Source organism: Pezoporus occidentalis, unplaced genomic scaffold, assembly GCF_034315485.1.
Source record: "Pezoporus occidentalis ecotype Australia unplaced genomic scaffold, CSIRO_AGI_Poc_V1 ctg57, whole genome shotgun sequence".
NCBI classification, from domain to species: Eukaryota; Metazoa; Chordata; class Aves; order Psittaciformes; family Psittacidae; genus Pezoporus; species Pezoporus occidentalis.
The window spans coordinates 3,005,680-3,020,806 of NW_026915910.1; the positions used below are offsets into that span (position 1 = coordinate 3,005,680).

Below are 15,127 nucleotides of genomic sequence, written 5' to 3' on the forward strand. Positions count from 1 at the left end.
CCACCTCTGGTCTAGGGCTGCTGTGAGGTGACCTCTGAGCCACACAAGGAATGCCGGGTGAAGGAAGGGAGTATAGATGACAACAGTATGTCAACAGCAGGCTGAGGCCCTTGAAAGTTTTCAATCATACTCCACCCCAGCACATCATCACTCCTGTCCCCCCTCTACAGCCAGCACTCTGAGCACTGAGAAATGCTTATGGGACCCAAAATAGTGTATTTTCCCAAGGCCATGAAGCTCTTCATTCTCCCGTGTAACCTCATTCCTCTCCTGCTGAACTCATCCAAAAGTGGTGGCACCTTGGGTGCTTTTTTCACCTAAGAGTATACACTTTTGGGTTCTGTACCTCTTTGTTTTCGCCAAGGGGTTTTCGCCAAGGCAGAGCTCTGCTATTCAGCACCCTCCTGGGCCAAGGTAACAGCTAATGCACAGGGGGAGGAAATTAGGCTTTTTCCCCCCCTTACCTTTCTTAGCAATAGCAGTATTAGGACTTTGAACAGCCAGAAGCAGGACAAACACTCTTTAGAAAAGAAGGAAAAAAACATCACTGTTGCTTAAAGCAGTGAAACCAGCCTGAGGCAGAACTTCCCTCTTCCCATCACCGGTGATCCCAGCTGTAGAATAAGGGAGGGACCAACAGAAACACTGAAATTGGGGAAGAGCAGAATTATGCGCTCAGAGCCTGATCCTGCCGTAGGTACCAGGAGCTTGTCTCCTCCCCTGTGAGTTAACCCCACCCTCTTTTTTTATGCTCTGGGCTATTTTGGGCAGGCAGCGAGAACTGCGGCTCTGACAGATGAGATACTGTACCAGAGCACAGCAGCACTTGTTGCTCTGAAGGACTACACAGCCCTAACAGGGACTGCTGCTGTGCTGCCTGCCTTTTCTTATGCTTTTAATTATTTATTTATTACCCGCAAACTTGTTTTCTGAGCTGGTTTCGAGCCTTATCCTTACAAATGATGTTTTAAGAGCTTTGTGAGAGCTGTTTGGAAGGGAAACCCACCTGCTGTGCAGTTGAAGCCTCCTTTTGCCACTTGGTAGCGGGAGATCAGCCGGTAGCCTTGGGGGTGAAAAATGACAGACTCTGTTGCTGCTAATGGGGAAGGAAAGGACCCTGAAATTGAGCTCTTTGTGAAGGTAAGTTGCACTGTGAACTGGACGCTGGTGTGACTCTCAGATCAGCTCGGCTTCTACTGAATAATCAAACTTTAATTCTCTGGCGCTGAGTGGAAGCGGTGCTTTGACAGCCTGTTATCTCCTGCGCACACGTTTGTACTGCTTTCTCCTTCATGACATTAGAATTAGGTAATGTTGTGAAGGGAGAGCCAGAGTTCCTGTGTTTTATTGCTATTTCTCCCCTCGTGAGTTTGTCCTGTTATTCTTAGCCTGCTGCCTGCAATGTGCTGTGTCCTAACTTTAGGCTTTTTAGTTTAGCCAGTAAGAATCCTGACTTCCTTCTCCAGTTTTGGGAAGAAAGCAGGAAGAGCTGAGGGGTACCATGGTTTGGTACCACAGCAGAGGCTGTCAGGTCTGAAACACTAGCAGAAAGTGAACCAAAAAGGATTGAGATAAGCTGGCCATATTCTGATTATTTCCTGCAATACTTTTTTATTTGTTTGTTTTTTTTTTTCCTAAAAAAAAAAGAAAAGCAAGCAGATTTTATTCTCATTTTCCCCAGACTGAAGCTCATGCTGATTTTATGCAAGGGTAACAGAGAACAGGAACTGATATAATGAAAATACAGAAAAATCAGTACATCTGTCACATGGTGAGATTTCAGAATGTCTCAGATTGGGTACATCTGTTAGTCTTGGGCTAATAAAATCTTGCCATTAAAATCGGATGTTCAAACATATTACATATACAACCTTATTAACAGCAAACTTCATGCAAACTCTTCACTCCCAGTGAAGAGCTCAGATTTTTTGATGTTCAGAGCATGTTTGAAAGCTCTATGCACATTAAGCCTGAAATCCACTATGCGCATCTAACATGCAGGTGTCTGGTCTCTCAGAGCCTAAACCATCCCTGTAAATCAATATGATTATTATCAACATACAGGAGTTACATCAGACCCTTTGTAAACAAAGTACTGAATGATTGGGAAAGAAAATTCCATCCCCTCCCTTCTGTCAAGTTGAGGGTATATAATTGCTTTGTACTCCCTGATGGATATTTTGGGCTATAAGTTGAAATGTCAGCCACATCCATGGTGTGTATACATGGCCTTTTCACGCATCTTCCAAAACCAGTCAGTTCGGTGCAGCCTTTCTGACAGAGCCAGCATCAAGGTCTTCTTCCTTTGCAAACAGATTTTACAAGAATTTCTGGTTCATAAATGCCCAGTAGATCCTTTGTGTGTTAAAATGGACCAGCATGGGTCCACATACCCAGACACTTTGCCTCCTACAGGCAGTTTCTCTAAGAGTGCGTTTAATAGAGATGTTTGTGGGCTAAAAAACAGGTTAGTGGGATTGTTTGGCGCTCTCTTATCACAAATATATTCTGGAATGAAAACGTTTAGCTACTGATTCATTTTAGTGCCCACGCTATTTTATTGAGGCTGATACGGGTGTTTGTGATATATGGTGCTTTGACTGCATCAGCTGTTAAAGTGAAGGTCATTGCTCAGATTCATAGCATGAAATTCTGGGTCCATAAGGTACTAGAAAAAAATTGCACTGCATTTAATTGAGCCATGCCATCACCTGAAGATTTATAACTCCAGAAAGAACATTTTTAGTAATGTGACTTCCTGCATAATGTATGTCACAGAACTGCATAAAGACTCTCACATAAAACCCAGAATTTGCAGAGCTGGAGCAAAAGAATTAATTGGCATCTTCCTGCAGACTTTCCACTTAGGTTGAAAAATTGCAATTCTTGATGTTTTGGAAAGGTGCCATTAATTTAATTAAAAGTCTAAAAAGTTGTATAATGTAACCAGAGTGTGTAAGTTATACAGCTCAGAAGCTGGAAAATAAAAAAGAGAACATTCAACAACAGATGAGGAAATTGCTGAAAAATAGGAGCATGTAAGAGAAACAGGATCAGAAATCTCTTCTGGAGCATGAAATTTCTCCGCTCTTGTGAGACCCCACCTGCAGTACTGTGTTCAGCTCTGGCCCCCCAAGACAACAGGGACATGGACCTGTCAGAGAAAGTCCAGAGGAGGCCACGGAGATGCTCAGAGGGCCGGAGCACCTCTGCTACGGAGACAGGCTGTGAGAGCTGGGCTTGTTCAGCCTGGAGAAGGGAAGGCTCCAGGGAGACCTTAGAGCAGCTTCCAGTGCATAAAAGGGCTGACAAGAAATCTGGAGAGGGACTTTTGACAAGGGCCTATAGGGACAGGACAAGGGGAATGGCTTTAACCTGACAGAAGGGAGATTGAGATGAGCTCTTAGGCAGAAGTTCTTCGCTGTGCTGAGGCCCTGGCACAGGTTGCCCAGAGAAGCTGTGGCTGCCCCATCCCTGGCAGTGTTCCAGGCCAGATTGGATGGGGCTTTGAGCAACCTGGTCTAGTGGAAGGTGTCCCTGGGGGTTGGAACTGGATGATCTTTAAGGTCCCTTCCAACCGAAACCATTCTGTGGTTCTATGATATTACTAAGAGGAGATGAACAGGAGAGAGTCTGCAAAGGTGAAGGCATTTTGTTTTATGCTGGAAAGAACTGAAAGGTGACAATTTCTGTATAAGATACTGGGGCAAGTGACGCATCTAAATATACTGAACCGCACTTGAGGCCAGTTCAAATAGCAGGAGATGTTGGGGCCGGTGAGCGTTCCATCACTTGATTTTTGTGGACCTAATACTTTACTCAAGGAAAAGAGTTCTGTCCTCCACCTTTGAAAGAACATACAGCCAGAAAATGCAGAGATCAGTGAGAAAATGTAGGGCAGGAGATGTGGCCTGGAGGAAACTGTATCTTCCACGAGCACAAACAAACCAGAAAGGGCTGTTTTTCACCTGTCATGGAATCTCTAATAAAGGCAGTTTCTGTCTCAGGTTAAAAAACGAAAGGTGTTACACAATTGCTGTATTTCACTTTTCTGTTTAACCTTAAAAAGACAAGTAGAGAGGTGATTGTAAACAGAAGAGCCTCTCTGTAACCCAATGCAGGTTAGCTGTCTCCTGAGCTGTGCAGATAGGCTGGGCACCACTAGGACACAGCTGAGCTGCTCTGGCACAGACAGGTTACATGGTTATCACATCTTGTTATCATTCCCATTGATTTTACTCTTATTCTAACAGTGCCCTAACCTGGATCTATGAGATCATTTTGCGAACAAGTGTTTGTTCTTGCAAGAGGTGCTTGTTTGAGAGTAAACCCTCCCAAATCTGGGGCAGGACACAAGCAGACGGCTGGTGAGAACGGGCAAAGGTGAGGCCTGCCGGGGAGATGGTGCCCCCTTAATCAGATCTGCAGTTTGTGTGAGCAGGCCTTATGTGAACACCGAAACTCTCCAGCTCCGATTCCCCCTCTAAACTTGTTTGACAAGGAACTGGAAGAGGCTGCCAGAGGAAAAGGCTTGCTGTGCGGTGCTGCGAGACGCTGGCGGCAGCAGCCTTGGGGAGGTGAGCATTGGGAGGTAGCGCTGGTTCAGTGCTTAACTTGGCTTGTTGTAACTCAGGTTGATTTTAATTAACCTGGAGCAAAGTGCATCTGTATAAATGACACCCTGTTGGAAGGTATACTCAGCTTTTCCTGGCAATCTCACACCTGCATACTTGAATGTAATGGCTGAGCTGGAATGGTGCTCTTTTTACATGCAGTAATTCAGACTGTTAAAATCCATATGGGAGGATCACAGAATGAGTGGGTCAATCAGAGAGCCTGGCTGTACAGGACACAGCACTCATCCTGCTGATTTAGGGTGCTCCATCAAAAGCCCAGGAGTCACTGCTCTCGGGAGGGTGTAGCTGCCCTTCTCCTCAGCCTTGGACAGTTATCCCAGAGATTATTCCAGTGAGGTGCAGGATTTTTATGCATTCTGGGATTTCTTTTTGTGCATTTCTTTGTTTTTTTTCACAGAAACTGTGTCTGCCAAAAGGTGATTTCAGGCTAACCTTGGTTTGGGTTTTGGTGAACTGCTGCTATGTAGCCTTGAAGGAAGATACAAATACAAACGTTACTCCTGGTAACAACCCGTAACTCCTGGTTGGCACAAACAGCCATTCATTCCCTGCTATTAAGGCTCTTGTGGTTTTAATGTATGAGTTTCTCTGATAAGGAATCTCATTTCAGTTTCAGAATTTCAGGGTTATGAAAACAAATAATGACTTTACAAAGTGGGAGAGACAACTTGACAGGAGCCTTTTAACCTATTGCATCGGGTTTGCATGGTCAGGTTTTGGTAGCAGGGGGGCTACAGGGGTGGCTTCTGTGAGAAGCTGCTGGAAGCTTCCCCCACATCTGACAGCCAATGCCAGCTGGCTCCAAGTTGGACCCGCTGCTGGCCAAGGCTGAACCCATCAGCAACAGTGGCAGTGCCTCTGGGATAACGTATTTAAGAAAGGGAGAAGGAGCAGTTGCAGCAAGAGAAAGGAGTGAGGATATGTGAGAGCACCATCTCTGCAGACACCAGGGTCAGGGCAGAAGGAGGGGAGGAGGTGCTGCAGGCACCAGAGCATAAATTCCCCTGCAACCCATGGTGAGGCAGGCTGTGCCCCTGCAGCTCATGGAGGTCCGTGGTGGAGCAGATCTTCACCTGCAGCCCATGGAGGACCCTACACCGGAGCAGAGGGCTACCCAAAGGAGTCTTTGACCCTGTGGGTAGCCTGCAATGGAGCAGGCTCCTGCCAGGACCTGTGGTCCCATGAAGAGAGGCCCACAATGGAGCAAGTTTGCTGCAGGACTTGCAACCATGTGGGGAACTCACACTGGAGCAGCCTGCTCCTGAAGGGCTGCACCTCATAGAAGGGCCCCACACTGGAGCAGTTCATGCAGAACTACAGCCCATGGGAAGGACTCATGTTGGAGAAGTTCATGGAGAACTGTCTGCTGTGGGAGGGGCCCCACGCTGGAGCAGGGGCAGAGTGTGAAGAGTTCTCCCCTGAGGAGGATGTGGTGGCAGAGACAACATGTGATGAACTGACCACAACCCCCATTCCCTGTGCTGCTTGAGGGGAGGAGGTAGAGAATTCAGGAGTGAGGCTGCTCCTGGGAAGAAGGGGAGAGCAGGGAAAAGGTGTTTCTAAGATTTAGTTTTATTTCTCATTACCCTGCTCTGATTTGATTGGTAATAAATGAAACAGAGTTCCCAAATCTGTTTTGCCCATTATGGTAACTGGTGAAGGATCTCTCCCTGCCCTTATCGCAACCCATGAGCCTTTCACAGCATTTTCTTTCCACTGTCCATCTAAGGAGGGCAGTGATAGAGTAGCTTTGGCGGGCACCTACTGTTGAGCCAAGGGTCAGCTCACCACGCCAGTTGTAATAATACAGTTTCTGTAATTTATTTGCTTCACAGACCACCCCTGAGAAGAGCAGAAATCAGAATCAGATCTGGATGGTATAAAGTGAATTTCTGTTTCTTGAGAAATCTGGGTATTTCACTGGGTTTTATGAACTCAGCTCTTGGCTTCCATACAAAATCATTCCTACATTCAGCGAAACTTTCTAGGTAAAGAGGAAATACTAAAGAGAGAAAAGCACAAGGAAGAATAACGATACCGACACATCTGGTTCAACCTGTCTGGTGCTCAAAGACCAACAATAGCATTTTTTCCAGATCCTTGGTCATGAGGTTGGCCAACCTTTCACGCTTTGAGAGGGATGTAGTCACCATATAGGGTAAATGCATGCAGTCTCTGGCACTTCTCAGCTGTCACCCTAGACGTGGTGTGAGCACAGGGGTTATTATAAACCTTGCATTTTTCATCTCTTCAGACCTATCAAGCAGGGGTGGGCACCACGGTTCATGTCTCTTATTTTGGTGAAGCAATGTATGATCACTGGCCTAAGTCTCCTCTTCTACTGCACTGGCCTTCAGCATTGGCACTGAGGTTACCAAATTTACAAGGTTTACTGGCAGTCTGGAGGAGAATAGCTTTACTGGGTTTGTTTAAACATTTATAAACATGTTTCATAAGCTCCATGCAGGGGCTCAGGTGTTTCAGTGTAATTCTGGCTCAGTTCCTATCTTGCTTAGGTCATTTCAAATCATGAATGACTGGGTTGAGGCCCATAGAGGCTTAATATATCTATAATGAGCATAAGAAGAGAGTCAGGCTTCCTAAAATTGAATGACAAATAGCGATTCAAAATAATAACTCCACTACAGACACAGTTAAATCAGGGAAACACTCCCTCGTTGCTTCTCCGGTCTTTTAAGCAAGCTAAAGGTGAATGACAGCCTTAGGTGCCACAGTTTGTTTCCTCATATAAATCTCTGGGACTACTTGCTTTCTGTTGAGCTTGGTAGTAACAGTATCAATGTTAATTGTGATCAAAACATCTGATTAAAATAAAAAATTTTCAAATGCTTTGTTGAATATCCATAAATTCATTTCTTTAAATGCCTTTAGAAATTGGATCCCTAATTCAAATGGATAAGACTTCAGAAGTGTTCAGGGTGGGTTATATCCCATGGCCATAAAAGCCAGTCAGGTTTGTAGTGCTGAGTTCAGAGGCAGAAGATTTAGGCCAGTTTAAGTTCCAGAGGGACCTTAACATGCTTGTGAGGTGGGCTGATGCCAACCTCATGAAGTTTAACCATGCCAAGTGCAAGGTCCTACACCTGAGTCAGAGCAATCCCAGGCACAGCTACAGGTTGGGGAGGGAAGAGATTCAGAGCAGCCCTGAGGAGAAGGACTTGGGGGTGTTGGTTGATGAGAAAATGAACATGAGCCGGCTTCAGTGTGCGCTTGCAGCCCGGAAAGCCAGCCGTATCCTGGGCTGCATCAAAAGGAGCGTGACCAGCAGGTCACATGAAGGAGGTGATCCTGCCCCTCTCCTCTGCTCTTGTGAGACCTCACTTGGAGTATTGTGTGCAGTTCTGGTGTCTTCAACATAAAAAGGACATGGAACTGTTGGAACAAGTCCAGAGGAGGGCCATGAGGATGATCAGGGGACTGGAGCACCTCCCAAAAGAGGACAGGCTGAGAAAGAGAAAGTTGGGGCTGTTCAGCTGGAGAAGAGAAGGCTGCGTGGAGACCTCATAGAAGCCTTCCAGTATCTGAAGGGGGCCAGTAGGGATGCTGGGGGTGGACTCTTCATTAGGGACTGTAGTGATAGGATAAGGGGTGATGGGTTGAAACTGAAACAGGGGAAGTTTAGACTGGATATAAGGAAGAAATTCTTTCCTGTTAGGGTGGTGAGGCACTGGAATGGGTTGCCCAGGGAGGTTGTGAATGCTCCATCCCTGGCGGTGTTCAAGGCCAGGTTGGACAGAGCCTTGGGTGATATGGTTTAGTGTGAGGTGTCCCTGCCCATGGCAGGGGGGTTGGAACTGGATGATCTTAAGGTCCTTTCCAACCCTAACTATTCTATGATTCTATGATTCTAAGTGTATTTGAGATCTTGTTTAAACACCACCTACTAACTCCTTCCTCTGTTACAGCTTTTCTGAGCCTGATAGTCAAACCTGGTAAACACAGTGTTTTAATTCTACCATGAGAAACTGGGGATATTTGTAATTCTTATTGTGCCTACTTAGAGATCACCACCAGGATGCTTTTGGCGCTCTATGTTTAGCTGCAGATTGCTTTTTCCATCTCTGGCAGCAGATATCTCATCAGGCTCACAGGTTGTTGTGTCATGGCTTAGTGATGACAGTGAAGCTCCAGTAAGTGTCCCTAGGAAACTTTTATTGGCAATATATGGCTCTGTGGTGGCTATTCCCGAACAGCAAATGTCACAGAGATCATTTGACATAACATCCCAAAAATACTCAGGGATCCTTTCCAAAAGAGCCAGTAGGAAGTACATTTGCATGTGCTCCAGAGTGAATGTTAGTATCAGTTCACCTGGCTATGTCAAATATATCTTGATGGAAGGCTGTGTAAGGATTGTTTCAGATAGCATATTGATCATCATGGCAACAATATTAGTTCTTGTATGACCCATAATTCCTCAAAATCTGGCAGATACCAGCAAAATAATCGCAGCAATGCTACAAAGAGGTAACATCAACATTAGCATTTCCAATATTCAGGAAGAAGATTTTTCAAATTACTCTTGTTTCAACAAACAGATATTAAAGGCCTGTGAGTCTGAGTGTCAGTTTTATACATAAATAACAGAAGGATTCAATTATCCTTTTTATTTTAGTAAAAGCTGACTCAAAGTCATAGGGACAACCAGTCGGAATAAGGAAGGGTTTGGATTTGTGCTGGATTCATTCTTGTCCTGGTATTCAAATCTATAAATCTTATGCAAACTAGGAAATCAGAGCAGGTACCAAAGGTGTTATAGTAGGTACTTTGAAAATAGCTCAAAGTGGTTTGTTTGACACAGTAAAATTTAATGTGGGCAAAGTCCAAAATAGTTCCTTACTCCCTTTCCTTCCTTGGCCTCTCCATTTGTTTGCACTTGTGTATCAATGGCATACAGTAAAACTCATCTAGATGCAATTCTGATGACACACAGTAAAACTCATCTAGATGCAATAACAGTGATATATATTTACATCTGGAGCTATGAGTTAAAAAAATCTGTGATTTTTGTAGGTCTGATAAGTTTAATCAGCGTCATGTATTCCTGGCATGATTTTTTATATTACACTTAAGCATTTAAACTTATTACAGTGGAACAGAAATAATTCAAAAAGTATTCAGATCCAAAGACAGGAATTTTATCTAATAATACCTAAGGGTAGAGCTTTCTGTACCTGATTGCATTTACAGCATGTCATTGCTGTTTGCTGCACAACTTGATTGCAAGTTCACACATAAATGTAGAACAAGGTCCATAGGATGTTTTCTCTGACTCTTTGATTCTTTGTAAATTAGTATTATTCTGTCCCTCTCAATAATAATTTCAAAACTTATCTTTTAGAGTGTTTATGAGTTTATATGTATCCTTTTTAATGGTGGTGTTCACTGGCTGAAGTGGATCTTCCATGATATACCGCAGATTTTTTGATTTAGTGACTCTGGTGCACCACAGAAATTGCATAAGGAGAGGTACTCAGAAAAGAAACTGGGACATGCAGCACCTGAGCTACAGTTGTGTAACGCACCATAGCATTTTTGCTATGTTTTGCCATCTTAAAATTGCCCCTGTGTTGTCAAAATCTGAATCAACATTTTTTGGACTTCCCATTATATGAACAGGTCAGTGTTTCAGCGCTTTATTTTATTACAAAACTACAGCAATAGCTCCCACCTTTACAAACTCTGTTTCCAATTACTTTTTCTCCAGCTCTAATCGAACTATGAGAAGGTTCTGCCATGCAAATTTTGCAAGATGTTAAGCTCTGTAATGTTAGTAGGTTTCTACCTGCGTTCTTGCAAGACTTCTATTTACTTTTTTTGTTTTTCTGCCTCCTTTAGCAAACCAAGGCAAGTTATTCAGACTCTCCTTGGTAAAAGGCTGATAAGCAGTCCTTCTCCACCAGAGGTGGATATATTGTGGGAGCAGGGGACATTCTTCACCCTTATTCCAGTATGGCGTACTGAGCACCACTTAAAATAGAAGAGGAATATATGATGAGCTCAGGTCTCCAATATAGAGCTGTCTTCTGGCAAAGCATATTGAAAATCTCAATTTCCTGGACATAAAATATATCAAACTAGAGGAAACACAGCATTTGCTCTCAGGTAGAGGCCATTGGGTTCTTTATTTAGTATCTGGACGTGAGCTAGCTCTAGCGAAGTGTTTGTGGAGCGGTGCTAGCCCTGCACTGTACCCAGACAGGTAGTGGTGCTGTGAGGAGATCAGTTTGAGATAATTGAAATGTATTTCAGAAGGATTGCATTGTAATAACCTATTAAGGCCTCAGTAGGACAGCGGGAGTTGAACCTATCCCTTCTATTGCTACTTTGGCATAAATGACATTGTATTAAGGATGAAGTTGCTCAGATAGTCATAATTTGCTCTTCTCATTCTTGATTGTCATTACTTTTGTGTGTGGAACAGAAGACGGAAGCCCATGGCATTCACCTGTATGTGCTTGAATTAATATAACAAGGATTTCTAAGCCTAATATTCAAGGCCAGAGCTGACTTTCATTTGCTTTAATCTGACTTAATGGTGCTCTGTATGACCACCCTGGTCCCCTGCGCCATCCTTTAGGCATAGCTCTTGTGTCTTCTGTTTTTTACTTATCACTTAGCATGACTGATTCAGTGTTCATGTGCCACACCTGCTTAGTAATTAATTCACAGTAAATATTCCAATAATAAATACACAAATTATACTAGTCACAACTAAGCTTTCTTATTTTTTTCCTTTGCTGTTAGTAGGGAGGGTCAAGGTTTAGATTACCTTTTGGCTGGCTATTTGAAATGCACATGGGTCTAATGTGTGTTTTAATATTGGAAAATACATAGAAAAGAATAATTTTAAGGCTCAAAAAATCCTTAAGGCAGTCTTTCTCATTGAAGTAAAAGACCAAATGTCACTGACCGCAATATTAAATGTAGGGGGCTTTTTAATATAGTGATAACAAATATAACAAGACATTAATAGTTAAAGTCAGATAGAGTCAACTTAGAAATAAGCTTAAATAGTAACTGTAAAAGTGATTAACCATTGGAATGAGCCAGCAAAGAAGTCATGCCCTTTCTTCATCTAGTTCAGATCAAGACTAGATATGCTGTAATGAAACACATAGTTAAAGTCAATGAAGGAATAAACAAGCCATAAAATCTACAAACCAGGAAGATATTGCAATGGAGGATATCTTGTCAGACCAGAACAGGGCTTGGTTTAAGCACAGAAGAAATCTTTGATTTCCGTGTCTCTGATAGATAGCACAAATTTGGTGGAAGACAGTCTGATAGAAATGATATTCAGAGGCTGCTTGCATGTCTTAAAATATGTCTTGGTGTCCTGGGTGTGATGGTGGGATATGATTAGTTCAGGTAATGGTTAAATATGCGATTGCTTATCTTTCTCTGGATATGAAAGGGCCAGACTTCAGAAGCGCCTCTAAAGGTTGAGGAGACGCTGGCTTGGCCGGGGCTCTCAATGCTGCGTCACTATAGGTCAGACCTTGGGGCTGAGATGAAGGAAGAGCTAGACTGGAGATAAGAGAGCTGAATTCCCTTTGTCTGTCGTTGCCTAAGTCGTGGCACATCGTTTTGCCTTGGCTTAATTTCCTATGGAAAATTTGCACCAACATTTGTGTTCATATTTGTGTAGCCAGATAGCTTCTCCAGCTAAAATTGCCTTCATAATTTTTCTTTACATAGAGGAATGACTATAAAAGCTACTCAAGCCTTGTGGTTTAACACCTCACAAAATACTGAATTAATCCTTAGGTCAGGCAGGTGCTTCACTAGATCAGTTGCCAAGCTTATACTCCCCATGACATTTTAACACCCAAATAAACATCCTGAACCTCACCACGCACCACACATAGCTGTTGTTGTTTTGGGTGCTGGTGTGTGTCTGTACCTGTATATTGTCTAAAATAAGTGGAAATCAGAGAAACCAGCCCCAGTGAATTGCTATTGTTGCCGGTGTTTTTCTAGATTGTGATTCAATTTGTGTGGGTCAACAGGCATGTTGTGCTACTGCTTTCCTCTTGCTTTTAGCTGCTGAATGAGCAGCTTCAAACAGATACAAATGCATATCATGGGAGGAAATTAGTTTCTTTCACTGCCCTGTGTTTTGTGATGAGCCATTGCTGCTGATTCAGTGTGCAGCTGAAGACCTGTTTCATTCATTTATTTTATTTATAGCATTTTTTAAAAAGCTTTTCCTGGATGATGAGGGGTTGAATCATGGAATACTCTTGCAGGTTACAACATGCATCAGAGTGGCCATTCTAGTTGTTTTTCTGTCCCCAGTTATTTTACCTGTTCAGGACATACCAAGAGGACCCAGTGCTTCAAATGCCATCATTATTAAGCTGTTTTTTCAGACTTCCACTGGCATTTGGGTAATTTTATTGTACTTTTATACTCTGACTGTTGACTCGCCCATGCAGCTTGACAAGGAATAGTCTTTTTGCCTTGATTTACTGTTGCCTTTTCTTGTATTGAGGGGCTCTAACTTCAAATTTTTGTTTTTTTCTTTTTAAAGTCAATGTATCTGTGTCTCCCCATTAGGCTGTAGATCCAGTTCTACAGCTGGGTCTTGTTTGAGGTTCAAAAATGATCTGTTGCTTCCTCTGCATTAAACACTCCCCCTACTCCAAGACAGAGACATGAGGGTCTCCTTAGGGTGCCTGAATGTAATCTTTTGGGGTTTAGTTCATCTCTGACTTCACAGCATTTAGCCTGCAATAAAGGCATATGAACATGCATGCAGGAAGACTTTTTTCAGATTGGGAAGTATTATCTGCCCATCCTGGTATGCTGAAACCAGCAGGCCTGTGGTATGTTTGTATAGGGACGCCTCATTGTCTCACTGGCCTGAGTATGATCTTTGCCTGATGGCCTCATGGTTCGATGTTTGTCTCAAAAGAGATGATTCTATAATATTATTAATAATAATAACATCATCATCAACAACAATAATAATAGCAACAATAACAATTTTTAAAAGTGCTAATTGTGCACAGCCACCCAGTTCTAACCTCGGAGAGCCTGGGTAGTCTGTGACTAGGAAGGGAACTTAAAGGAATCATGGTCCCACTCCCCTGACAAAGAGAGAAACCTTGAAATATTAATTTTCTTTTCCAGGGGAAGGAAATGCCTCCTTCCCTCAACCTTGGCCGCTCCTCTCAGCCTTGTCTACACATGTGGCAGCACCTTGCTGCAGCTCCCATGGGCAAGAAGGGATTTTTCAGAATCAGCCCCTGGACATCTGTTCCACTCTGGGCACTGAGGATTATTTTTTTTTTTTTAAATGAAATTTGTAAATTATTTAAATATTTTATTTATTTAAAATTATTTCTTTAAATATTGATTTAGCATTTATGTAAAGCCATATCTAGGATCTTTGAGAATGAACAGAGTTAGTGGTAATCACACTGCACGATGCTGTCAGAAAACGGGTTATTGTACTGACTGATGCTTAGCTCTTCATTGGACATGTGAATTTATAGGATTTCTATGTATTTGTTATTCTTCAAGAACCACCTGTGTGCTTGGCATTTCACAATAGTAGAAAAAAAACCTCAATTTCAGAGAAATTTGTAAGTAAAGACGAAAATAATACCTAATTCTTCAGAGCTGAGTCAGGTACTTGAGTGAACCTGGCCTAGCTGTACACAAATGTACATAAAATGTTCAGGTATTGTCTTGCCCAATGCTAATTTCTCAATTACTTCATTAACCTGGAGGTACCGATAAATTTTTCTTAGAGGGTGCTTGGCATATGGAATTCGAACGGCATTCTGCAGATTGCAGTTGTTCAGGCTAACAGCTCTCTGACAGCCTGCAAATGGAAGCTGCTGCCTTCTCTGAGCAGGAGCACAGGAAAAAAACAAAGTTCTGCCAGAGAAACTTCTTAAATGAAGCAGGATGAGAATTAGCCTTTCTCTAGAAGGTCTAGTGGAAGGTGTCCCTGCCTGTGGTGAGGGGGTTGGAGTTGGATGGGCTTTAAGGTCCTTTCCAACCCAAACCATTCTATGATTCTGTGACTTACAGAGCTTGGTTGAAGACTGTCTTCCGAGGAGGAAAAGGTGGCATCTTCTTCTGAACATGATAATAAATAGGTGAAGGGATTTAGAGGGCATGATCTCTGTGTCACACTCCATTCCCACCATATCAAATGGGATTTGTTTAATTTTAATAATGCAGCTGGGTGACCATGTCAGAGAAGGGACAGGAGATTTCAGACTTGATCACTGAAGCCAGTGAACAGAATGTGTGGCTGAAAGATGAGGGGCAAAAAATGAAACAAAATTAAGAAAGTGATTTATTTTTGAAGAGTAAAGAGAGTGAGCAAGAAAAAATTGTGAAAAAGGTCAGTGATTGCTTCTGAGACAAGGTATGATAGGAAAGAACAGGATGGAGAAGAGTTTTACTGTATGATTATTATGCTGGAATCACTGCTGGTCTTCTTGGAG

The 15,127-nt window shown here is 42.9% G+C and overlaps 1 protein-coding gene across 3 annotated transcripts in view; it reads left to right on the plus strand.

The window, feature by feature from the left end:
* CLIC5 (chloride intracellular channel 5) overlaps positions 1-15,127 on the plus strand; it is an 81,240-nt gene that overhangs the window by 28,215 nt on the left and 37,898 nt on the right. Inside the window, exon 1 of one of the 3 annotated variants that reach the window (XM_062638481.1) lies at positions 764-1,140. The exons of the other annotated variants lie outside the window; for them this stretch is intronic. Within the exon in view, the coding sequence (XP_062494465.1) occupies positions 1,078-1,140 (63 nt within the window). The 5' untranslated portion in view covers positions 764-1,077. Of the gene's footprint in view, positions 1-763; positions 1,141-15,127 lie in introns of those variants that run through there. 3 annotated transcript variants of the gene reach the window in all.